Source organism: Anser cygnoides, chromosome Z (genome assembly GCF_040182565.1).
Source record: "Anser cygnoides isolate HZ-2024a breed goose chromosome Z, Taihu_goose_T2T_genome, whole genome shotgun sequence".
NCBI lineage: Eukaryota > Metazoa > Chordata > Aves > Anseriformes > Anatidae > Anser > Anser cygnoides.
The window spans coordinates 55,154,736-55,181,510 of NC_089912.1; the positions used below are offsets into that span (position 1 = coordinate 55,154,736).

The window sequence follows — 26,775 nt, forward strand, 5'->3', positions numbered from 1 at the left end:
CTCATTAGACTTGATTGTTGTTTCCATAGTGCATTTTGGGTCTGTTGGCCATATTAATCTGCAAGCTCACTGCTGTGATGGATCAGAGTTATGCAGACACACTAATGTTGTAGCCTTGTTTCCATAGGAAATATATGTGAAGGCAAAGAGAAGGCTTTCAGTTCAGACATGTCTTAGATCTGTGCTGATGACTTTATCACGTTAACTGAGAGCTCTAACTGCACAGCAATACGAGTAATGGGTTGAGGAGATTGTTATTTTGGTTTCTTAGAATTGAAGTGGAGAAACGGGGCTTTTCTGAATGGTTTCCTAATTATTAAAATGTGACATTGCAATATGGAGGTTTTAGTAGCAATGACAACTGCCATTGCTTTTGTCCCCAGCTAGTAGTGTTCAGAGTCCCTGTCTCCAAGATGGGATCTATGGATATTAACAGATTCTACTTCACAGCTGTTATTGTTGATCAGGTGGGCAATGTAACTGGAAAGCAGGTTTTCTGTGGGGCAGAAATTCCCACAGTGGCCTTATTGCAGACCAGCAGTAAACAAGCCTCTCTGTAGATACTGCTTTTCTTTGTTCCTAGTCTCTATGTATGGTCAATAGACCTTAAAATGAATATCCTTTTTCCATGTCTTTTGTAGCAGAAGCATAGTCCCCTTAATTTTACGGTGTACCATTCTGTTACAGTGCCTGTTCCTTAGCCTCACACAGATTATTTATTTAGTCTGTACACAGTCTCATAGGAAAAGTCCTCTGAATTTTAACTATGAGTTGTTGTTTGTTTATTATGTAGACATTTATTAATCTGTCCCCATTTTTGTGGCAATCACTTAAAATAGTAGCATTTTGTTCTGGCAAATATTGTGAGAGAAAATTCCTGTAACTACTTTCAAATTATTATTTTCAAGAGAAAAATAAGGGGTTTACTAAATAGGAAATGGAAAAAAAAAAACCTTGAGAGAGAAAAATGGCTTTTCTTTTATTTGCTTCTTTTTTTTTTTTTTTGGAAAGAAGCTTTGCTTTTACTTCAAGGTGGGTAAACTACCTAATGACTGTGGTTATGTTACAATTGTATCAAAAATTGGTGTTTTAACACAGAAAACAAACCAACTGAAATACAGGAAAACCTTTTGAAGTCAGCATCATTATATTTCTAGCTTCCAGTTCTGTTTTCTTGCCAAAATAAAGTGTAAGAAGTAGGATAAAACTGTGTTGCTAGTATCATCCGTTCTTTTGTTAAGGATTGTTGGAATCTACCAAGTTCTGTAGCCCAGTGAGGAATCTCTCAAAACTCAAGCACCCAAGGAAGTCGATCTGCCAACATTTAGGAGGAGAATTCTCTCCCTTTCAAAATTGTGCTTTTAAGCTTTGAAGAAAACACTAGAAATAATGAAGAGAAATACAAAATTAATTATCAGCCCCTAGAAATACAAGGGTGCATTTTCTTACAACTTATTTTTTAATTTCTGTAGTCACTGTCTTGTTCACTTCTGCATATTCCCATATAACCTGAAACATTTAAACAGTTTTTTTTTGTTTGTTTTTTTTGATAAGCTTTAATTAGCCAGAGTACTGGATGTTAGTATCGCTGCCCAACAACCCTGTAGGGATCACACTTCAAGTTTGTTTACTCAGATATTGGCCTTTCACCTGTAATGGCCAGAAACCATAAGTTGTTTTCTAAATTCAGCTTACCTTTTCAGTTCCTTCCAGTCATGCTATCAGTTTTTCTTCTTTTTTTTTTCTGTAAAAATGAAGCATTCTAAATAATGCAGTAGCTCTGAAAGTATTTGTACTTGTGCATACTTAATTTTAGAGCAGTTAAGTGACATATGAGGCCTGTAAATTGCATTTTATAATTAAGTATTTTAATTACCTACTATATTTCTTTATCACTGGAAGTATTTTAATAACACACATAACCTGGTTATATGCAAAACACTGTAGTATGTTTTTCTCTCAACATCAATATTGTCAAACCATCTGTAAAGTCTACCTGGTGGTATTTTATTTCTTTGTCTTAAAGAGCAATGTGTATAAGTTTGGTCATGAGAGAGCTGTTATTCTGTTTGTCTTCCTAGTCCAGTTAAAATGCTTTCTCTTTCCAAAAATAATTAAATATTTATTTGGTCAAAGACATTCTGAGCTGACGTAGGTTACCTTTTTTCCAGAAGTGCAAAATCTTTTTATTTCCTTTTTAAGGATCGTTTATGTATTTTTCCCCTTTTTGTGTTTATTGGGTGAAGGAGGAAGAAGAAATTAGGATGCCCCTATCCCCATTTGCCTAGGACCAGTACCAAAGTTGATACATGGGAATGTGACTGGCAAATGTCACTTTACTTCTCTCTTGTCCACTACTAACAGGAATAACCTCTGCTCCATTTCTGACAAAACTGCTTAGAGCTCTAAGAGAGGCAGCTGAGACTTGATATAATCATCTCTTTAATTTGTCATACTGATTCAGCATTACACTTGTTCTACCTTTATGTGTTCATGTATTGTAACAGGAGCATAAAAGTTTGACTTGAGCTTGTGGGGTTTTTGTGAAGTGTCTAAAAATTTTTACCTCCATGTACCACCGAATCCTGTTAATCATAGCTTCAAGTGGCTCAGTCAGAGGACTCTCACGTATCAGGAAGCTAGTCTAAGCATCTGAGGCCATGGCATAATGTCTTGATTCTGGTATAAGAACACGCCTGTCATCAACAGCACCTAATCTGCATGGTATAACCATAGCCCTCATATTCCCTAGATTTTTGGAGTCTTCATTTAGCTGTGTAGGTTTACTGTTTCAAACCTCCCTCTTTCCCTATTTTAAGGGCTTAGAGAAGGGAGAAAACAAAACAAAACAAAAAAAACAACAGTTCTGCAAGTTGAAAAAATCTGTGATGGCTGTAGTCAACATAAAAACATATGTATTACACCATTCTCTTCAAAACTCTGTTCTGTATGAGACCTAATTAATCTGTGAATATATAAGTAGGGGGTTGATTACAAAGTAATTAGGAGATCACCTTTAATTCCCCTTTCCCAGCTGCTGCCAATCTGTCTAGTTTTATCTTCCAGAGTTTTCCTTATTTTTTTTTCCTATCTCTTACACTAAATTTCTTTTCTGCTCTGAAGAACAATATTTTTTTTCTGAAATTAGAGCATGTAATTGCATATTATTAAGTGAACTCATGAAACTATTGTGGATAGCCAGGTACTGTTGAACCCTCTGTGTTCTATTGTTGTAGATTAGCTTCAGAAATCTAGAGTTTGTAGTTGAAGATTGTGCAAATTTTCGGCATGTCATTGGTTAGTTTTTGCATGTATCTGGCACTGTAACCTTTTGCTAGGAGACATGTTTTTACAGTCATGACTGATGATTTTTGTTCCTTCAATTTGTTATAATTCCATCAAAAAAAAAGACATAAGACAACTCATTTAGGTAAAATGATTTTTATTTCTTTTTTATTTAAATACTAACTTTCAGTTAATGTTTCTTCTCCCCCTACCCCTATTATCCCAGGAATACCAAGAAACAGCAGAGAAAAACAAGGAAACAATCTATGTCCTTGAAAAAAGACAGGAGAAGTTGGCCCTTGAAAATATTTATGTGAAAAATACATTAACACAGATTCAGAAGGAACATTCATCTCTCCTGGCAGCATGTGCACTATTGGCAGGTGCCTTGTATCCTCTCTATGGCCGATCATGTGCTCTGTCTACACAAAGACACCTTCTCCAGGATCAGGTCAACATCTATGAATTAGTTAACCAGGAGATTAGGACTCTAGTTCATGCTCTCTCTGGTGTAGAAGAAAAGAAGCAAGAAGCTAAAATGAAGAAAAGAAAATTCAAAGGCCTGATACATGTGTTCCGAAGAGGTGTTATTGCAGTTCTGGCAGCCAACAGGCTTAGAGTTTTAGCTCAGTCTTCTAGTTCTCTTTTCTCCTGGGTAAATGGCTTCAAAGAAGGCATCGGAATTCTAGTTTGTGTAGGGGACTCCAAAGGCAAGCATAATCTGTCAAGTAAGCTAATTGTTTTCTGCTTTATAAGTGTTAGGTCAAATTTAATGGTTAGTGAATAACCGATAATAATGTTAATAATAAAGTGGAAAGACTCATGTAATGATATCATGACAAATGTCATTTCTGGAATTGAGGTTTCTAGATTTCTTGGCAAATGTAATTTCCACTAAAAGGAACTACTTAGCCTGTTTACCCGTAACTTTTCTTTCAGTGCTTCACATGTGAATTCACACTATTTGGTATCTCTGACATTTGTGCTAATGTGTTTCAGAGTTAGGTGCTATCATATCTTTTGTGTCTTATCTTTTTCTAAAAAGATAATTCACCTTCTTTTATTAATCACTTTTATTATTTTTTCATACTAAAATGCAATAAGATTGTATTGTGGTTCAGATAAAATATCAGTATAGGATTTCTAAATTTTTCTTTTAAGGATTATGTAGTTTTCCTGCTCCTTTCTTTTACCAGATTACTTCCCCCTATAGGATCAAATGGTATCAAAAATGTTTCACAAAACCAAAGATCCATTTACTTTTCTGTTTTAGTAGTTGTTGAAGAGTACTTAATATAGTCTAAAATCTTCTGAAAGAAGAATTGGTTTGTAGGTTATGTACTTAGTTTGGTCAATTTCTGAAAGAGCTGAAGGTAGTGTTGTGCCTTACTTGTGTCACTTGGTTTTATTGCTAGTTCCAATTTTCTTTCACAGGACACAAAGAAGAACAAATTGATTGTGTTGAAGCACTCAGCTGGTTTACTAGTTCTAAGCTCCTTGCTGCAATAATCAGTTCTGTCACAGAATTACAGGATGTTGTTAACAAAACAGGTAAATTTAGAAATATGTTACTGTAGTAGAAGAAAAAAAAGGCATAAACTATGATGTTTACATGATTGCTATTTTAATGCTATTTTGATACTATTCTGTATCAAATTCTTGGAGAACTGCCTTGGTAGAACATCAATTTTCTTTAATTGGTGATATGTCTATCATTTGGGTGCATGGAGTCATGGAAATAGAAGGCTCAAGAATGTTTCTAGAAATCATCTGAACTGCTTTGTTGTGAGTTAGAAAAAACGTTTCTATACCATGCCAATAGTTACATGGTTAACTTGTTCTTAAAAACGTCCAATGAAGTAATATTTTAAAAATTCCTAGTTATCTTGTTCCACTGTTACAAAATATTTTACTGAAGATCAAACTATTTTTTTTTATAAAGTCTATTACTGTCTTAAGTAAGGCCCTAAAACTGACACATTTAACCTGGGATTTTACTACTGCTGACTGAATGAATGTAATTTCTGCCATTTATATGATACAAATCTAGAATTCCAGATATAAATCTATAATTTCCAGAATTACAGGCATCTGGAAAACAACTGAGATTTTCATCTATTTTAGTTGCTATCTTGTGATTTCTGACAGAGAAAGAAAATACTTTCAATTAGGACACACTATATAGCAGTCCTAATTTTATGTACCTGTTGTGTTCCCTCTTTAAGTAGATCCTCAATGAGCCTTTTGTCTAGATTATGTAATTTTCTCAGTCTCTCCTCACATAACTATTATATATGTTATATATATGCCTGCAGAAAATTTTAATGCCAGTTCCTGGATAAGTCATCTCTTGATTCCCAGCTATTAACTGTCTTCTTTAATTTCTTTGCAATGAGGACTGATATAAGATCTCACTTGTTCCTTCTATGTTGCTGTTATCCTTAGTTGTTCATTGGTACCTTGTAATTTCCAAGTTCTAAGAATTCTGTCATTGAATAAAGGATATTAAAATAAATGAAGGATAATTTATAAGAATAAAGGGAAGTAGCAGGACGGAAAGACTGTGATACAGCTTACAGACCACAAACAATGAACTGAAACCAGAGGTTAGCCATTAAATCAAAAGCAAGTGTTTTGTTTGAGTTTCAGGTACCCTCCTGGCTCACCGTTTTCAGCAATTTGAATTTGCATCCATATGAAACAAAGTTTGTACTGTGTTTCAGGATGTTCACAGGGTTTATACTGCAAGTGTTCCTGTGTATAGAGTACTGAATAAGAGCAGCAAATTGAAAGGGAATCAAAGATAAACTCTACAGCAGCATCAACATGCTGAAGTACCTAGTTAGAATACCCTAAATATCACGGTATTTTGCCTATGTTGAAGTAGATGAGAATTCTGTTGGACTCTACTTACGTGATACCTCTGTACACAGCACAGTTTTGACATGTAGAGTTAGCAAGAACCATGGTGAGAATGTTATAATCGTAGTCAGTTTGGTGATTTTTTTTATAGGTCATTTCTATTTAAGTTGTACTTTTACAGAACCTCAAGATCTTACTAAACATGTATTACTTGGGATTCTGTTGCTCATGAGATCAAAAGTCTCCAAATAACCTTTGGTTCAAAAAAATACTCATAAGTAATTTAAAGTTGGAAATGAAACTTCCAGAAGTACCTAAGTGATAAGGCTATGAATATATTTGAAAGAAGGGCTTGCATAGTTGGGAAGCCCTTTTATGTTTTGTAAGTCATATTTCAAGTAAGATTTAAACCAGCAAACTGACTTGAGTGATTTTTAAAAATTATTGAATGTAAATAGGCAATCTGAGAGGCATCTTCTCTCTTCATGTTTTGAAATTACAGCAGTTCTAGATGAGACTGCATGTAACAGGAGACAGTAGGCACAAGAAGGTGCTATGTGGATCTACAGCATGGAATGGTTCAGTGTCTTGAAAGGAGTTTTAAAGATGGCCACGTTCTGAGGAGGTGTTTGAGGAAGTTCAAAGAAACCAAATCTGTATCACTCAGAAATGGAACTACTGGACTTGTGCACTGTGTTGTTTTGAGGCACATTTCTTGACGTTCACACTGTGTGTTAGTTTGGTTCTCATTCTAGCATGTTTTGGAATGGTCTCTTAGCTTCAATTTGGATAAAAGTTTGTCAGTGTTTTTTTGTTTGTTTGTAAGGTTATATTTGTAGGTTTGTTTGAACAGAATCTGTACTGCAGTAAATTAGAAAAAGTACAAATCGAGTTTTTTGAATACAAACATCATCAACTGTAACATACACAAAGGTTTTGAAGCATTAACGTTTTAGTCTAGTGTAGTACTACTGAGTTCATCCTGCTGACAGTTCTGTTTCACCAAAACAAATTAAAAGAAAATTTTCTTCACCTGTCAGTGAATGAAGATTTGTTTTTTCTTAATTTGCTTAATGTAAGAATTAAATTCTCTTTGTGATATACCTGCGCTAGTGTTAATCCTGTGTTACACACAGCATAATATCCAAAATTGAATGCTTTTATTGTATCCTTGATCCTTTGTGGGCATGTACTTAAAATGCTTATGCTTAAATCCTAAATTTTCTTCCCAGTGATTCTTCCCAGTTCCTTGTGGAATTGCATCATATTCTTATTTTGATTTTCAAAACAGTAACTTGCATCAACATATTTCTGCATGTTTCCTCGAAATCACTCTTCACTGAAAATTAAACAAAGATGAGGCTTTTTTGTTTTGTTTTGTTTTGTTTCCCATCCCAGGAAAGTGTCTTTAGTTATTGGGCCGTCAGCTGGAATACTGGTTGTGAAATACAGTGTTACAGTACAATTCCCCAAACTATTATTATTAAATTATGTTTCATATGGTTAAACTGGGGGGATTCTACCAGTAGGGAACAGTGTGCCATCCTTGGTAATGAATACATGAAGAAATACTACATTTTCTGAGGGGCAAACTGTCTCATATAAAATGAGGTGTAGATGGAAGTGCTAGGGAGAAAGAAGAAAAAGGTCATTGACAGGTGTTTTTTCTTTTTTTTTCCCTTTTTTTGATATTTACCAGTAATCACTGCAAAGGAGAGGTTTTTAGAATATTTTCAATGTCATCTTACATGGAAGGCAGTGCACATGGTCTAGTTTTATGTTAATTAAACATTCTAACTAATGTTGTCATTATATTTGGAGAAACGAGATGGTCTTTGAAAGGTGGGACAAGAATAAACTTTTTAAGAGTTAAAATGATGAAAGTAGTTTATCTTGGCTGTGATCAGGAATAGAGTGCTGACTTTATCATGTGCTATTTTGTTTGTTTATAGATAAATTGGGTCTCATGTAAATGATAAATTATTTTGAATGGAAATCTGATAACAATAATCTTTTGTTTACTTACAACCTTTGGCTTTATCCTTGCAACATAAAATACAAATATTTTACTCAAAAAAAGAAGAAGCTATCATTGTTATTTTCTCTATTTATACTTTTAAGTAAATATTTTAATTCACTACAGCAACAGGAGATCTGTACTACTGAATGTAAATAAGCTCTTCCATGCTTGTCATCTTACACTGATAGTATCATAAGACAAGTAATGACAGATTAAGACCTGCCTAGCAGAGGGAAAACTAAATTACAAGACTTTTATTAAGGCATAAATAAACCTATTAACTCTTATCTGGAATACCAATTAGTGGAAGGAGCACTGACAATTTTATTTATCAACATTAAACACAATTATTAATTACAGACCTGACGAATCTAGCAGTAAGCAGGACATGTTGGGTGTGCTGGGGCCTTAAGTCCATTATATGAGAAGGATGATTACCAAAATCCTGTGGGGAAATAAGTAATTGTAGCTGTAAAATTTTAATTGCCTTGGAATAAGGTAAATTATATTCTCTTGTCTCAGAATATAAATAGTATGGCATTAAGGTACCAAGCCTCACTAATTTTGAACAGCAAATGATTTAGACATCTATGGAGGGGAGGGAAGAAGAATCAGAAAACACTCAGAAATTTGCATTGTAAATACTGCGATAAAGTGTTTTACCATGTGCTATCACATCTGACACATTTGACCTGTCTGGCATTTTGCTTGCATTTGTCTTGCATGTTTCATAAATTACGAAAATAGAACATCCAAGAAAGACTTAAGAATGTGTAGTGTTGGAGGCGAACATGAACAAATAAATATTCTTTGAAAAACAAATCCTATTCTCCTGAATCTTTTCCTGTCTTGCCCTACCTATCCACAGATTGATAGGAGTAGAATGTTCAATGCTCAATACAGAATTTGTCCCAGATTTGCTCTAAGAAATTCCCTTAACCTCAATCTCCATTCTCAAATGGAAATTTCCTACTGAGTATTTTACAGATGCTACTTGTTATTGCTTTTTTCTGTCTTAAAACAAAACAAAACAAAACAAACTAATGACCTACATAATGTTTTGTTGTTGTTGTTTCTTAAAGATCCAAATTCCTGGCTTTCTGGACAGTTAATTGTAAGTGCAGCCAGGAACTCCTTTTCAAAACTTATGGACAAGCTTAATGTAATAATGGAGACTGTTCCACTAGACAGCAGCTGGAGCATTTCCTATACGGAGGAGGACTCCTTGGTGCGGAGGCTGGCTCGTGGACTTCATAAAATAAATGCCCAGGCTCTGGAAGCTGGATTTTGTGACAGAGTACCCGTTATGGTATGCATGTGCTACTTCATGTAAACAGTAGGTTCACAGTAAAAGTGTTACAGTGAAACTCTTCATAGCACCATTACTTTTGTTTCATATTTTTTATGACTCAGCTGAAGTCAGCTACACAGGAACTTGACTTGAAACACCCCAAAGCATTATGCACTGACTGGATGTTTTCTTTTGTACTCTAAGAATTGATATATGCAAAAAAAAAAAAAAAAAAAAAGGAGGGGAGAGGGGAAGTTCTATCAAAATTATATTTACTTTAGAAAAACAAACCTATTTCTCACTTTAACTTACTGCTTTTGTTTGTTTGTTTGTTTGTTTTTAAATTTGTTTGGGTTGCCTTTCAGCAGGGAAGGATAATTTTCTCCCCTCTGATGAAAATTAAAGGATATGTTTTCTCTCGTGGAGTCTGTCGTTCTCTGTGGGTCTTACATGAAAGTAGATACTTTCTGAAAATAAAATTTACAATAACCCTCAAGAGAAGGTGAAATGGGTTCATGTTTTTGCACTTGTGTGCATCTTCTAGAGATCAAGGACAAGATGACAGTTTTGCTTGGGTATTCAATGTAACTGATTTTTTAAAATCACGTATGGATATAAAATGGCATGTTTTTGAAGTATGTAATATTGTTTCTGTTTACTAACAGAAAAGCATAGCATCCTTGCAGAAGCAAATATTTGAGTTTATACAAAGACTTCATACAGCAGAAGTGGAACGCCGCTCATTGCGCCTAGAACTTGCAGAATTCAAAGGGAATTTCATTGAGATGAAAATAGAGGCTGACAAAGCTCAGAGCCTGCAAAAGCAATTAAATATGTTTAAGCAATCTGTAAGTACATTTGATTTAGGTAAGACTGCTTACAAGAGAGACCTTCTTTTTGTACATTTTTTGTTTTGTGTTCTTTTGAAAAACAAGTCAATCTACAAAGCCAATATACTATTTTCTAGAATTTTTCCAGAAAAGTTGATGGATAAATGTCACTAAACTTTAAGCCAGATGTATTTAGAATCCTTTCCATACAAGTTTCTCTTTGGTTTGCAGAATGAGATACTCTATGTAAATTACACATTCAGGCTTCAGCAGCTCAGGTTTTCTTCTGTGTGTTGAAAATGTTGGTGTGATTTATATGCTCTAAAATGATTATGGAATCACAGAATTGAAGGGGTTGGAAGGGACCTCGAAAGATCATCAGGTCCAACCCCCTTGCCGAAGCAGGTTCCTTAGAGCATTAATAGTTACTATGTCAAAACAGTAAACTTAAAATGAGAGTATTTAATATGAATGTTCATGACAAGCTCATAAAGTATAAATGTAATATTTTAAATTCTATGCTGATATTGTTCAACATTATGATAAACGTTTTACTCTATCTTTGAGTATGGGGTTGTATTGTGAGCTAGTCAGTGAAAATTTTAGCGTGTCTGTTTCCTTGAAGGAGTGAGCTTATGGGAAGGAAAAAAACGAAACAAAATCCTTTCTGCACTCTAAATAGCATTTATGCACCAAATTCCTCTGAACTTTTGCAGTAGCTAGATGATTTACCTGAGCACTCTGGGTCCACTAACCTGTACACAGCTCTGTCTGGCAGGAATGAGAAGAAACAAGAAAAAGGTTCCTTAACAACTTAAAACCAGCTGTGTGAGGGATTTATCCTTCTCAGGTCCTTACTGCCCTGCAACATGAGTTCTCTGTCCCCAGTACTCCATTTTGTCAGTTGCTGGTATGTTCCCCCTCATCCTCATGCATCTGTGCCTTCCGCCGGTATTGGAGGGAAGAAACCTGTCTTGCTTTTGCATACTGGAGATTGACTGGACATGTTTCTTCCTATGCTTATCTTCTGTAGGTTACATTAAAAATTGAACTCATGTTTGAGCAATATGAGAAAGTAAATGGGTAGGAACTCTTATCTGTAACAGTGCCCAAAGTTGATCCTGAGGCACAGCTGGTAGACCTGTCAGTGTGACCCAATCGAAACACTTCCAACAAGACTATTTAATAGATGATTTCACATCCATTCTCCTTTCTGTTCGTAGGTTTAAAATGTTGTTATTATTATTATTATTATTATTATTATTTTCAACTTAGATGAACAAGGCTATCTAATCATCTTCAGTTTCGTTCTTACTGGGTTTTATCTCCTTACAGTTCTGGGAGAGTTAGATGAGATTGTCACAATTTAGATTGTCATTTAGATGTAGATGGTTTTCCGTGAGGAATTATTTGTTTCTCTGGACTGTATTGGGTGTGGGAAGAAGGATCCAGGCAGGCGTTTGCAAGGGTTAATAAGATGCACACTAAAATGTTGGACATTGATCTGCATATTTCCTTCTTAATATTAATTTTTTACAATCTGGGTATATTAATTTGGATAGAATAATTAATGCTTAGTGTTTACAGTACCCTGAACATTTTTTAGAAAAAATACAGTGAATAAAGTTGTGTACCATTTAGTATTTAGTGATCTGTCTTCATGTTCAAAAATCTAAGTATTCATCTCAAGCATGCTTTTGTTTTAGAATTTTATATGCTAGCAAGTAGAACTCTGGAAGTCAACCTTGTAAACAAATGAAAATGGTTACACAATCAAACACAATTTATTTCCCTTATCAGAAATTGATCACTCACGAGAGGTTTGAAAGTGCATGTGAAGAATTAAATAATGCATTACATCGGGAGCATCAGGCACAAGTGCTTTTGAATGAACAGGCACAGCAGCTACAGGAATTAAATAATAAACTAGAATTGCACTCCAGTGAAGAAGCAGATAAAAACCAAGTCTTAAGTGAAACTGTAAAGGTAAGATGATTATTCTTATGAAACAGGCACCAGAAATTTTTCTTTTGGTGAATAAACCAAATCTTTTGTGTTTTGTGCAAATAAAATGTTAGGAGTAGATGAATGTATACCATTGGAGTTTTATAGTACTCAGAAAAGACTTTAACGATGGAACTTCAAATATAATTTCCCTTTTCTGTTTTTGGGAGTGGAGAGTGTACAACAGTAATCTCTGAAGTATTTCAAGTTTACATGGTACTTAAGAGACGGCAGTTTTAGCTGTCATGAGGTGTTAAAAGGCTGAAGAAAAAATGAAGGAAGAAATACAAGAATATGTTTTTTATTTTGGGGGGGTAAAGATCCTTATAATATTTTAAAACCTTGATTAGTTGTTTCCTGAACATAATCTTAGTACAAAGAACGCATTTGCCAGTTTGGAATGTGGTAGATGACAGTAGAGAAAGGTTCTTTTTTTTCATCAGAATTTAATTTTTCTCCTGACATAATGAGTAATGAGGGAAAAGAACTTATCAGAATTTTTGATAACAAATCAAGGAGGAGAAAGGGACTAAGAGCTTTGAAAAAAGGTGCATATCTAACATGGAACAGAAGAAACATTGTGTTGACAGGCCAGTAATGCATGGTGACTTTAGCTCTGCAGCTTTTGCTTATTTTTAATTTAAAGCAAGTTTTGCTGCTTCTTCCTCTTCTTCACCACTACTACTATCCACCTCCCAGTATTCTTCTATGAAACGATAGTTGAGCAGAAGAGAATGCCTCACTAGTATTTAGAAAAATAGAAGCAGTTACGATTCTGAGGAAGATTTAGGAAGGAAGTGATAAGAAAGGTCAAGAGGCAGAAAGAGAACCTAAATGTCAAAAAAAGATTTTGGAAAATACAACAATGAATGTGGATGTCAAGGAGGATAACTTGCAGCAAAGAGTTACAGTCTGCAGTGGTACACAGTGGAGAAAGCTGAAGGATATTGTTAAAGTTATTAAGGAGTGTTTTCATCAGCAGTATTATTTACCAAAATGCCTTATCTCATTAAAAGGGAAAGGCAATGATACTTGCAGTTTAACATTTATTTTTTATGTTTTTCCCCCCCTCCCAGGCCCCTAGCTGGTGGTGTTTCATTTCAATGTAAAAGTCTATTAAATTCATCTAAGTCAGTTTACTTGTTAATACTATTGCTTTCTTTTGTTTGTTTCAGATACAACTGAAGTATGTATAAGCCATTAGGCTTGTTTGGGAAATAACTTGATTAAAATTTTTAAAATGAATATTAGGATCATAAAGAAGGGAAGGAATAAAACACAGGTGCTATATGAAATCTTCATTAGGTTCTGCTCTTTATACATTGCTGTATGGTACTCCGCCATATTAGGCTTGATATGCAAATCCTTCCTTTGAATTTGTTTGGAGGAGATGAGGCAAAGTCAATTGTAAGCATTTAAAATATATCACAGAATCACAGAATCATTTAGGTTGGAAGAGACCTCCAAGATCACCGAGTCCAACCTCTGACCTAACACTAACAAGTCCTACACTAAACCATATCACTAAGTTCTACATCTAAACGTCTTTTAAAGACCTCCAGGGATGGTGACTCAACCACTTCCCTGGGCAGCCCATTCCAATGCGTAACGAGTTTTAAACAAATCTGTTACATGGATTATTGGTTACTGAATAAGATTTAACATCTTCTGGGCTTTATTAATTAAAAGATAGATGTTTTATTTTTTAGACAGTGCTTTTCCAGAAATGCACACTATTTCTGCAACCCCTAGCAGTTGTTGGCTACTGGAACAACTTGACTTAATGCTTGATTATAACTTACTGGAGCTTGTAAAGATACAGTACAATGTAACAATCTAGCTGTTGTGATAGGATAAAGGCTACAAAAGTGGACAAAATAAGCCTTAAAGCTGCAACTTTGACCACTTACAGTTACCCTGGTTTGTTTTTCTAAATGTATTACCCTGTAATTCTCAATTTTTTCTATGGATGAATTTGAACTAACTAAATGAACTTACCATACTTGCCCCATGGTAACTGCAGCAATTAAAGCTAGTTAGTTACTAACTTCTGTTTAGGTATTAGAAAGTTGATTGATTGTCTCTTAATTCTTTCCTGATGTTAGCTACCCTAGTTAGCGTAAAATTGCACTATGGTTGTAAAAGCCTGTAACTGTATAAAAGAAGGAAACAAAATCTGTTGTAGTAGTATGACAACCTAGATTCAAGATCTAGTGTTTCTTGACTTCTTATCATTCATATTGATTTTATAATGCACACTTCCTAAATCATCTCCATTTAATTTTATCGTTGTTTTTCTACAGTCTTTAGTGTTAACCCAAAAAACAGTTCCAAACCTGTGCTAAATAAATACCTCCTAAAGTCAAGTGACAGTCTAACACAAACTACTTACCAAGGGGTAAAACCAGTTCTTTTTACTTTGAGCTTTTTGTGGTTTAACCCCAGTAGTCAGTTGAGCCTCACACAGCCACTGGCTCACTCCCCTGCAGAAAAGGGAAGAGAAATGGAACAGTAAAAGCGAGACAACTCATGGGCTGAGATAAAGACAGTTTAGTTAAAAAGAAACAAACAAAAAACAAACAGTGCACACATGTAAAGCAAAATAAGGAATTCATTCACAATTTCCTATTGGCAAGCAGATGCTGAGCCATTTCTAGGAAAGCAGAGCTCTGTCATATGTTACGGTTACTTTACAAATTTCACAACTCTAAATGTTCCCTCCCTCCTCCTTTCCCCCCAGCTTTTATTGCTGTACACTTCGTATTGTACAGGGTATTCCTTTGGTTAGTTGGGGTCAGCTGTCCTGGCTGTGTCCCCTCCCAGCTTCTTGTGAAACACCATCCTCCTCAGTGGTAGGGCAGCGTGAGAAGCAGGAGTCTTTGTGGAAGCAGTGCTCAGCAACAGATAAAACAGTAGTGATGTCAACACTGTTTTGGTCACAAATCCAAAATATAGCACCATATGAGCTTCTATGAAGAAAATTAAGTCTATGCCAACTGAAACCAGGACAGAGCTGTACATGCTACATGTTCTTTTTTTTTTTTTTTTTCCTAATTTATGAAAATGTCTTTAAGCTTTTTTGCGCCACAGTTTACCACAATCCCTCTCTCTTCGTAGCTGTGTTCAGGATAGGCATGAATGGTCTCTGCCTCTGTTTTAAGTGGCACGTCTCTTGTCTTGGCTCATCCTTTTTTGTGACCTAAAATTATTTTTTTGTAGCTCTTATTTTAAAGTACAGAGAAATAATCTCATCTCTAGTAATTGGTGCTTATAAAACTGACCTTGTAAAACTGGGTGTTTTACAATTTAAACTGTTTAATAGTATGAAGTATAGAAAAAGGTGGTGCTGCACTGAATAAAAAATAGAAAAGTATGCTTTCATTTTAAGATATGAAATAATATTTCAGTCTGGATTAAGCACGTACAAAAATCTGGGTAATATAGTAGTGTACAAATGATTTCTTGTAGAGCAGAGAATCCTGGAGTTAAAAAAAAAAACTAGCCGTGAAGTCTTCATTTGTAATTTATATAGTGGTAAGAAGGGGAAAAATAAAATATTTGACACTTGTACTTTTGATAACTTATTTTGAAACTTATCCACACTTCAATAGAAATCAGTAAGGAGATATTTTGGTATTCATGTACTTTCATAAGGTAGCCTTATTAAAGGAGTAATACTTAATTTCTCAGCTTTATCGGTTCAGATTTTAATCCCGTATATTTTTATCTTCTTAATGGCATATACCATAGAGACATCAGAGGTAGCCAATTACATTTCAAGGTCAGCTGGAACTAAGCAACTCTCTTATACCACTTTATTTTTTATTTTTTTTTATTAGATGAGGTAAATTACTAGCTCCAATTCTCTTTTCTTTGAAGAGACTTTTTACACAAATGCCAAAGAGGCATCTAAAGCAGACATAATTTTTACTCCTTATACAAGCATGTCTTAATTCCACTAAAATGCTTTTTCTTCCTATTGGCAGGCACTGTGTATATTTAGATTTACTTCCTTTTAGGGATGTTAGTACATGTAACAAAAACAATATATTTTTGAGTTGTAATTTATGGAGCGTGTCCTGTAAATTGTTAATGAATAATTCTGTGCATTTCAGGTTTCAACTGCAATATATGCTAAATCATGTAACTTGCTACTGATCTGCCTGAAAATAATCTGAAATACATATTTCAGAAGAAGATTGTACCCTGACTAAATTTTTGTTTCATTTACTCTGTTGAATTTAGTGAAGCTACTGTTGATTTATGATAGTGTGAGAAAGTAGTCTTGTTCAAGTGCTTTGATACCACCACAGAAAAGCATTTTCTGATGGGAAGATTTGGAGTGTTTGCTTTCACTAGCTATTTCATTTAAATCATTATATACATATTCTGTGTTCAGAAGGTGTAGAATGCTGAAGAGATTAATCCAGATAAATTAGATTCTGATGGAGAGAGGGATTTCTAGATTTGTTCAAGTGGATGTTTTTCCTGAGCAGGCTCTGTTCTTGGTGTGGATTTTAGGTGAAAGTGATACATAATTTGCTGCGGTTTTCTGCGTTTTCTCTTCAAATATTTATAGACAAGAATAATTCCAACTATCTATACAATTTCTTTTATTAATACCATTGCTCATGCTTTGAAAATCAGTTTTATAGTTGGCTGTTTCTGTAAATGATTGCCACATTCCCACTTACAGAAAGGCTTAACATATGTGAGGAATAGAATAGAGAAGTTCAGTTGGAAGGAACCCTCAAAGACCATGGAGTCCAACTTCCTGACCTCCTCAGGGCTCTCTGAAAGCCAAAGCATGTTACTGAGGGCATTGTCCAAACGCCTCGTGAACACCGAGAGGCACGGGGCACCAACCACCCGGCTAGGAAGCCTGTCCCAGTGCCTGACCACCCTCACGGCACAGAAATGTTCCCTAACGCCCAGCCTGGCCCTCCCCTGGCGCAGCTCCGTGCCGTGCCCACGTGCCCTGCCATGGGTGACCAGGAGCAGAGAGTGGCACCTCCCTGCACAGACCTGGACACAATAGTCAAGGTGAGGCCACATCAATGCTAAATCACCTCCATGTGCTATGCTGTGTTAATGCACCCCAAAATGCAGTTTGCCCTCCTGGCTGCCAGGGCACACAGCTGACTCATGTTAAACCTGCTGTTGACCAGCACTCCGAGGTCCCTTTCTGCAGGGCTGCTCTCCAGCCACTGGTCTCCAAAACTGTGCCTGTGAACAGCATTACTCCGTACCAGGTGGGGTACCTGGCATTTACCCTTGTTGAATTTCATGTCTTTGATGATTGCTCAATGCTCCAATACATATCTTGATGCCTCTGCAAGGCCTCTTGTCTTTGCTGTGAGCCAACAGCAGCTCCCAGTTAAATAGCATCAGCAAACTTGCTAAGGGTGCACTCCATCCCTGTATCCAAATCATTGATACAAACACTGAACAGAACCAGCCCTAGAACTGAGCCCTGAGGAACACCACTAGTGCCCATCTGCCAGCCTGATACAGCCCCACTCATTACAACCCTTTGAACTCTACTGTTGGAAGTCCACTGCCTTCCCTTCATCCACCAGCATGTGACCTTATCATAGAAGGAAATCATATCAGTAAGGCAGGACTTCCTGTTAATGAACCCATGTTGACCATACCTGATAATGTTCTCCATAACTTTTCCAGGGACTGAGGTTAGACCAAGAGGTCTGTAGTTTCCTGCATCTTCTCTCATGCCCTTCCTGTAGGTGTAGGGTATAACACTGGCTAGCTTGCAGTCAGCAGGTAAACGGTTGAGAGGATTCCTGCTATAACATCCGCTAATGCCTTCAGTGCCCAGGGGTGAATCCCGTCAGGCACTATGGACTTACGAACATTGAGCTGATACAACTGTTCCCTTACAGTGTCAGTGGCCACAGATAGAAAGTCACTGCTCTCCCAGTCACGGTCCTCCAACTCCAAGGTCAGGGCAGCCCAAGATCTGTTGTTGCTGTTAAATGCTGGGGTGAAAAAGGCATTAAATGCCTCTGCTTTTTCCTCCTCCTTACTTGTTAGGTGATCATATGCTTCAAGTTATCAGTCCAATGTTTTGACCTTCTCTTGCTGTTGACATTGAAAGACTTGAAGAAGCCTTTTTCATTGCCTGACACCGCACTGTCCAGTGTCAACTCAGGTTGAGCTTTGGCTTTTCTTGTTTTCTCCCTGCAGATGTAAAGTGCAGCTCTGTACTCAAAGTTATTTTCTTTCTTTTCAAATAGAACAGTGAAGACTGCAGTCAGTGTAAAAAGAGTAATATTTGGGGGATTTGTATTAAACTCTCTGGCAACTGAATTTGAAAGGGTGTTAGGATTTGTCTGTACTGAGCTGTACTTTTGATTCCCAGGAACTTGTTTGTCACTTTGGCAAGAACGTGCATTTCTGTGCCATGCTCAGTTAAATGAAATTAAGGCTGTTCTTTAAAGAAAGCAATGTGGCTTGTTACTGTTAGTGTCCAACTTACTGGAAACTTAGTATTAATCAAATTTAGTATGTTAAAGGAAAGCAAGCTCCCTTCTGAACAGGTTAGCAACTAAGATTCATAATTCATTAATTGTTATTATTTTTTTTTTAGTTTCCATAATCTGTTCTGAACATCTAAATGATTTATAAAGTAGCTAAGAACGGATTAGCATTGCTATCTGCCCTATTCTTAGTCAAAAGAGGTCATATGTTTTATTATAATAAATTACAGGTTAAACAGCTTTGTCATGTATTTCAATTTGCGTTAACAGTATTTGTAAAATACGTGAGCATGCTCATTCTCCTGCTCTGTTACATAACTTCCACTACTGATAACTACTTATGTAGACAGTCTTCAAAGAGTTAGGTCTACTAAAGTCCTTCCCTGAAGGTGGGCCTTTGTGATTTCTTGTTTAAAAATTGTACTGCATTGCACAACTTAGGAATGTGGGAAGGCACAGTCTTCCCAGGCTTCCTCCTAGCAGACACTGTCCTTACACAACAGATTAGTCAAATAGAGAGCATCCTGTTGTGGAGTGAACCTGAGAGCTTCACTTGACAGTCAAGAAAAAGATGCCAATGGTCTTGAAGACTGCATTCTATTTCTCAATCTACGTTTCCGATATATCTTTTCATGATGTTTGTCCATGTTAACATCTTACTGTCTTTCTGATTGCTTTTAAAAAAAAAAAAAATCACGAATTTGTGAATTGAATCTTTTCTTAGAGAGAAATAACTGTACTCTGTTTAGCATTTTGAAAGCGGGTCTATATGTTCTATTGTACAGCTGACCTTCCTTTGCTTCTCTGGTAAGCCTCTAACATTCAGGATCCAAGGATTGCCCTGTTCTTTTTCCACTTTGGGCATCACCTCATTAAAAATATTGATCCTCTGCATTTCCTCACTGAGCTATCTTTACAGTCAGATTGTTAGGTCTGTGTATGTCCTTTGTTGTGTGCCTAGAACATTCATCAGTATCAGCACAAGTTGTCTGGAGGGACTGAGGTCAGTACATGGTGGTTAGAAAAGTATCATGCTTGCTCTAGAGTCATCAATGAAACAATCCAGCAACTAAGTTGTTGAACCTCTGGTCTGCCTTAGCTTTTCTGAGTCAGGCTTTCTGGAAGATATGTAGTTAATCAGCAGAACAGGAGAAATAACAAAGTTTGCAGTTATGTGCTAGTATGTGTATTACTGAACATGAAGTTCAGTACAATAAAAATTTTTGCATCAGTCAAACATAATTCACTTAGAAGATCCTATTTTAAAATGATACTGGCATTGCATTTTTTTTTTTTTACTGTTTCATTCTTCAGCAGTTCCTCTTCTTGTCCAGTTTTGTGAGTTCAATATGCCAGTAATAATTCACTGAAATTTTAAGACTTTGCGTTGCAGTTGGAATACTTCATATCAAGTGAGCATTTTGTTATTTTTTATATTGTTCTACTAGAAAATGTTTATTGGTTAACATTAAGAATATTAAGCAGCTGTTTGGCAAATTCTATATTACCCTTAAAGAAAAAAATCTCCAAAATGACATCTATTTTACAATAACAGAACAGTGAAAAGAATTGCCAGTTAGACATTATGCTAAAACTCATCAGGTAATAAAGATTACTTATCTAATAAAAAAACCACCAAGCCCTTATGTTGTATTTTATTTTTAATGTGTCAGTTGAAGATAACTGAGGTAGATGCTCTCACCATTATGACAATTATGATGTAACTTAGGCACTGAAAAAGAACTCTGAAATAAGTCATAACTACATAAGATCACTTTAGTTAATCTTTAAGCCAATTAAGACTAGGAGTTAATTTCCAACTAAGAAAAAGTTTTTTTTATTATTTTTTTTATTTTTTATTATTTTTTCTCTTTCCCTCTTCCTCTTTCTCTTTCTCTCTTTTTTTTCATTCAACAGGAAGGAAAATAAGTTTTTCTTTCTATAGAAAATTATGGAATTAGTTTGATCATGCTGGTCTAATTCAGCATTCTGATTTCTGCAGTTGTTTCTGCTAATTATGCACATAAGCAGCCTTCCAGTAAGGCAGGTGACCAAGACAGGTAGAATTTTGTCTAGAAATAATGCAACTGATGTGGAAACAAGAATTGCAAGTAACAGTAGTTTGGTCTGCAAATTACTTCTGAACAGATGGCTGAGACCTTGCGGTTTTGGGTTAAATTTATTAATGACTGATACACAGTGAAATCTAGAATGCGTTTATTTATATCTTTACAGTGTAGTAATGTTGCCCATTTCAGGGAGTACTTGAAGTCTGTTTGGTACATTGTTATTAAAAAATAATATAAAAAATCTGACATTCTGTCAAGAACTATTTATTTTTTCTTTATTTAGAAAGTAATTGAATGAGGCAGAGTGTTTTTGTAATCCTTTAAAAGTAATAGTCCAATATTTTCCAGGCATTCTGTCTCTAGGAACTATTTCTCCCTTTGCTGAAGGGGAAAATAAATGGAAAAATATCAGGATCTAAAGGCTTAATGGTTTTATTGCTGAATTGTAATTATAATAATAAACACCTCTGTCCATGACCTTGGAATTTATAATGCAGTGAAAAAGATTTATTGACATGTAATTCGGAAGAAAAATGGAATTATTGCATAATTACAGTGTGTGGTTATTAAGTGTATGTATTTACATACCACATATTCCTGTTATTTCAAGACCTTCAACTATCTTTCAGTTTTCATTCAAGAATACAGAAAAGCTTCATGTTAAAATCCAGTTCCTGGGAGATCTGTTATTTTATTGGCTCAACTACAAAGTAACTTTGTTACCTTGAGATGTGCAGAGGAAATCAATAGATCTTTGAAACAGCTTTTTTTTTTTTTTTTAATGTTCTAAACCCATTTTTTGCTGGTCATTTAGATATCAACGTGTAGGACTTTCTGCTGTAAAGGTTCTTGATACACAAGCCCTTTATATGAAGATTTGCTTCTTGCTGCTGCTTAACTAGGCTGTCTCTAGGGCCCCTTTATTTTTTCACCTTAGTCAGGTTTTCCCATGATCTCTCTTTCTATTTGTGTGAAGTTAACTGTCCAAAGATCTTTTATATCTTCCTGTGAAACCTTAAGTAACTAACTCTTAAATACCTATTTGAATATAACGAGGTATATCTAGGTTTAGACTAAACTAAGAGATGCATTCCTTTGTATTTTCCCCCGTTTCTTAGCTACATACAGTGAAAGCAGTTATGTCTAACTTCCTTGTAAGCTGGATTTTGAATTTAATTGGGTTGTATGTTTATTAGGTATTAGTTGATTTTCAAGGGCAAGTTGCTGGTGTTTTTTTTTATCCCCTCATATTTTCTACCACTGTCGGCTTCCAGTACCTATACCTATGATATCTTTTTATCAGGATAAGTGTGGAAGCTCTTCAAGAGTGTAGAAGGATAACTAATTCAAAGAAGCTTACAGTACGTATTATGGGAAACCTATTGAAGGTCTTCAAGCTTGCTGCTTGAATCTTATTACTGTCTTAGTAAAATAGTTTTAAAAAGTTTTCAGCTGAAGTAAACCTACCCTTTTTTTTTTTTTGTCTGTAGACTATAAGTAATTAAGTGATTTAAAAATGACTAATTTAAGCTTCTCAATTCTAAGGTAAGTCCCAAGATTTTTCCAAGTTAGCTGTTGTACAAGAACACTTCTTAGCTGAGAGAATGAAAAAATGTGTTCTTTTGAAAAAAGGGAAAAAAGTTCAATAAAGTTACTGTTTTTTATGATATCCAATGTATTTGATAATAAGCCACATTTATTACTGTGAAAAATGCAAATAGTGATTCAATTTAATAGTTGCAGTGATTTATTGCTGTCAGTGAGTATCATGTTGGCTTCAGGATCTGTGGGCACCATGCTCAGAAAAATGTATTCCTCATTTAGAGTTTGTTCTCTGTTGGCACTTGGTATGCCACAAAGCATATCCAGAGGGAAGGGAGACACCTAATCAATATACCTTTATAGTACTTATTGAATATTGGGCTGTGATAATCTTTGACGCTTTTTAAATTGAATGATTTAAAGTTGCCTTTTGTATTTGTTAAATATTGTTTTACTCTATTTGTTCTTTCTGCTGAGAAGACCCTTCTCCAGTTTTTAATGAAGGAGGGACAGTGGTGACCTGCATAAAAAAAAAAACCAAAAAACCAAAAAAACAGATCTTTTTAGTATGAAATGATATATCGTGTGTGTGTGTGTATATATATATAAGCAATATTATATATATATATAATTATGTGTTATGTAATAATGTAAATTCATTCTTGTTTTATTGAGGTTTAAAGAGTAAAAGGGATAAATAGAATCATGTACGTGTGTTTTTCCCCTGCAGATGCTTCATGCAGTAGGATGTGGGTGGCATGATATTAAAATTAAATATGCATACATTCACTAAACAGCATTTGGGACTGTCTGCAGAAACACATCTACCTGAATTACGTATGTGGGCAGTGTGGTTAGAACTCTTCTACTGAAAGGGAACACAGTCTTTGAATGTAAGCTGTATAAACTGATAAATCTGCCTAAGCCCACTTTAATGTTCCATGTTTAAAAAAAATAAATAATGGATTTGACCAATCCTTTTAGTTAAAGAGAAAGGAAACCTTTTGCTGAAGCAATATCAAAACTTTAGCCAGTGTAAATTGGTGTGCTTGGTGTTGTCCATAAGTGCCTGATGTGATGGCCCACCCTAACATACCACTGTTGGGTGGAGTTGTACAGCAGCCTCTTCCAGGAGGAAAAGTTAAGTAACTCAGCGGGGACAATGAGTGTAATTTCTTTCTCAGAATCGAACATTAAGTTCTGTTTAGGAGATTTCTTGAAACTATTATCAAGCTTTTTAGGGTTCTCCCTTTTAAACCAATGTCTGAAGTGAAGACTGTGGTAGGTAGCCCTAGTATCTCATAACACTTGTTTCTTCAATTTAGTTCTGAAACAGAGTGCTGTGTGACTTACTGTGTCCCTGGTGCCTTTTTAGCCTGTGTCCACGTTCCTACTGGCTTCACACTGTGTATGCCTTTTTAAATGAATGACGGGAATGAAATTGTGATTATTTAAATTGTAGGTAATATTCCTTTGTCACTGATGATCTTTTCATTAATGTTGTTTCTCCCGGCTCCTGAATTATCTTAAGTAGCTGTTGTGATTTAAAAATATTCCAAACAAATGCAGTGGTGCAGATGCAATGGAAAAATATTTTTGAGAACTTGCAATACTCTGTTCCTGGATTTAGAAATGTCACTGATAACAGAAGATTTATTAAGACCAATAGGACATAATCAGAGGCAGATGGTTGGAAATCAGTTTACCTACAGTGAAGCTCAAGTCAGTGGAGTATGTTCTGTCATCAAAGATATGATGAAGAAAAGTTTCTTCGCTGAAGGGGTTGTCTGATACTGGAACAGGCTGCACAGGGAAGTGGTTGAGCCACCATCCCTGGAGGTTTTCAAGAAATGTGTAGATGTGGAGCTTAGAGACCTGGTCGAGTGGTAGACTTGGCAATGCTAGGTTATTCTGTGGTTCTATACCCAACTAAGTATTTCTGTGTATGTACCGTACCATACAGTAGCACTTGTAAACCATAATAAAGGGTAAGGATCATGTATACCTTATATTGTACACTGTTTATAAAGGTGCACAGTTAGATAATATGTAGCACAATTAAGCAACAGTATTGCAGATGCTTGTATATAGCAGAAAGTGGTGTTAGCAGTATGACAGTTGCACCTGTAAAGTTTGGTACCTGACTTCTGTACAGGAACATGAGAAAATTATGAGAAGTCCTCTTTTGTAGTATCAAGTATCTACCACCTTTTTTATAGTCTTGCACTGTAAGAACTATAAGGCAGGGGCTCTGTCAGAGTAAAAAATGTAACAATGGCAAAAAATAGAATTGTCTTTTCTGTGGCATGTAAGTAACTAATTTGACAGCATGACACTACCAGAGCACGGAAAAGCTGTTGCTGCTGCTGCAGGGCTGTCTAGCCTGCAACTGCAAAGGGTTAGCTTTTAAGGTAGCAGAGGAATTCACTTTTTCTAAGGGCAATGAAGAAACATCTGTCCTTTTTTAACAACAAAGAAACCCACCTCCATCATTTGTAGTGATCCAGGTTTCTGAAATGTCAAAAAAAAAAAAAAAACACACAAAAAAAGTGCAAGGAAATCGGTGGCAGGAGAAGAGGTAGCACGTCAGAGATGAACAAGGAATGAATGATATTATAGTTGTACCACCAAGCATATGAATTCAAAAATTTAGTCATTTAACTTCCGTCCTTCCGTCCTTCCGTCCTTCCGTCCTTCCTTCCTTCCGTCCTTCCTTCCTTCCTTCCTTCCTTCCTTCCTTCCTTCCTTCCTTCCTTTTTTAATCCACTGAAATCTCAGAATGATTAAGCCTAAGCTTTTCTAAAATTGTCTTTGATTATGTTTTGTTATGTTGGTGTGATTCTTCTCTGCAGTTTCTGCTAATACTAACATAATTCACTTAGCTCACAAGACAATAAAAATTTCTAGATTGTCACGTGCATAAATTTGTTATGCTTATTAGCATTTTCCAAAATGCTGTTTAGAAGTAGGGTTTCATTATTATCTTTGATTGAAATGGGGTATGTCTGAATGGTCCAGTGCATCTTGGTATTCACAAGGGCGTCCATCATTTGAGATGTTTTTTCAACTTATATTTCTGCTCAAATGCAGTGATGTACCTAGCTAACATGTTTTACTTAGGCTTTGGGACTACAAACACACCTTAACACTGATGTTTTTGCTTGCTAGTACTAGCGAGATGCAAAGTACAAGCAAGATACTTGCTTGGATGTCTGAGCGGTGCTTCAGATAACAAATGGACTGTCTAGATGTATATAGGTAAGGACATTCACTTTCAGAATGTGCCTACAATTTCTGATAATTTGTCTAAGAAAATTCTCTTGCAAGATGAAAATATATACATTTTCTTATCAGTTTAGTGACTCTCCTGATTTTATTTTTTACATTGAAATATTTTTTACTATTTAGGTTCTAGATCTTGTAGAGTAACTGTATATTACAAGTGTTTTTTGAGCCACGTGCACAATCATTTTACATCTAGTTTTCTTTAGATGACTACTTGACTTTATGATAATGATTTGGTAAAGCTTTAGTTATGTTGTATAGTTGTATAATTTGTGTTCTAATATTATGGGATTTTCTTACACAGAGCAATCACAGACAATCGTACCCAATACTGTATCAGAAATGTGAAAACGTGTCTGAAAGTATTTCTTAATTCACCACTGCTTTGTTGGTTATCTGTTAAAATTATTTTGCTGATTAGTGTTAAATGTTTTGCTTAGTAGCCCCCTTACCTTCTGTTATCTCATTACATGAGGCACTTTCAAAGACAAGCCATTTAGTACTTTGTTAGATAAACTGTGATCTGTAAGGTATGTTTAATTGCTTCTGTGCTACACCACATACTTCAGAGAAGAGTCGTCATGTATGTCATTTCTCAGAATGCCAGATTGTGAAAAGATTGCTGTTTTAAGACTGAAGGTCCAGCAGCAAAGAGGTTAAAAAAAATAAAAATAAATCGCTGCTTCTTCTGCAAAGCAGATACATCTCATTCAAATGTCTTTTTGAATACACTCATGTTTATTTTTCTAGAGGAGTTTAAAGGCCATGTGAAAACATTTGTTATTGAAAGGATGTCATGGGTGGTCAGCCTCAGGTTAGTTCTGTTTTGCAAGAGCACAACAGCCACATGGAGTTCATTTCAAACTGTTTTAAGATACTACTGCAGACACTCTGAAACACACTGTGAATCCAGATACAGTATGTTGATATTGCAGAGTTTGGTTTCCAGTTGAGAAGTCTAAATCCATCTTGTTTGTTGTTATATTTCTAAATGTATGCCTTAGTTGTCTCTTTCATGTGTTGATGAGAAGTCTCAGCTATGATTTTTTTTTCTTTGCCACAGAACTTCTTTCCCTAATATTTTTCATCC

The 26,775-nt window shown here is 35.5% G+C and overlaps 1 protein-coding gene across 12 annotated transcripts in view; it reads left to right on the plus strand.

The window, feature by feature from the left end:
- The window catches only part of CCDC171 (coiled-coil domain containing 171), a 178,287-nt gene that overhangs the window by 73,333 nt on the left and 78,179 nt on the right, over window positions 1–26,775 (plus strand). For all 12 annotated transcript variants that reach the window (XM_066987705.1, XM_066987696.1, XM_066987695.1 and 9 more), the window contains 5 exons: window positions 3,512–4,013; window positions 4,720–4,836; window positions 9,250–9,476; window positions 10,124–10,306; window positions 12,089–12,274. In XM_066987705.1, the coding sequence (XP_066843806.1) occupies window positions 3,512–4,013; window positions 4,720–4,836; window positions 9,250–9,476; window positions 10,124–10,306; window positions 12,089–12,274 (1,215 nt within the window). The remainder of the gene's footprint in view (window positions 1–3,511; window positions 4,014–4,719; window positions 4,837–9,249; window positions 9,477–10,123; window positions 10,307–12,088; window positions 12,275–26,775) is intronic.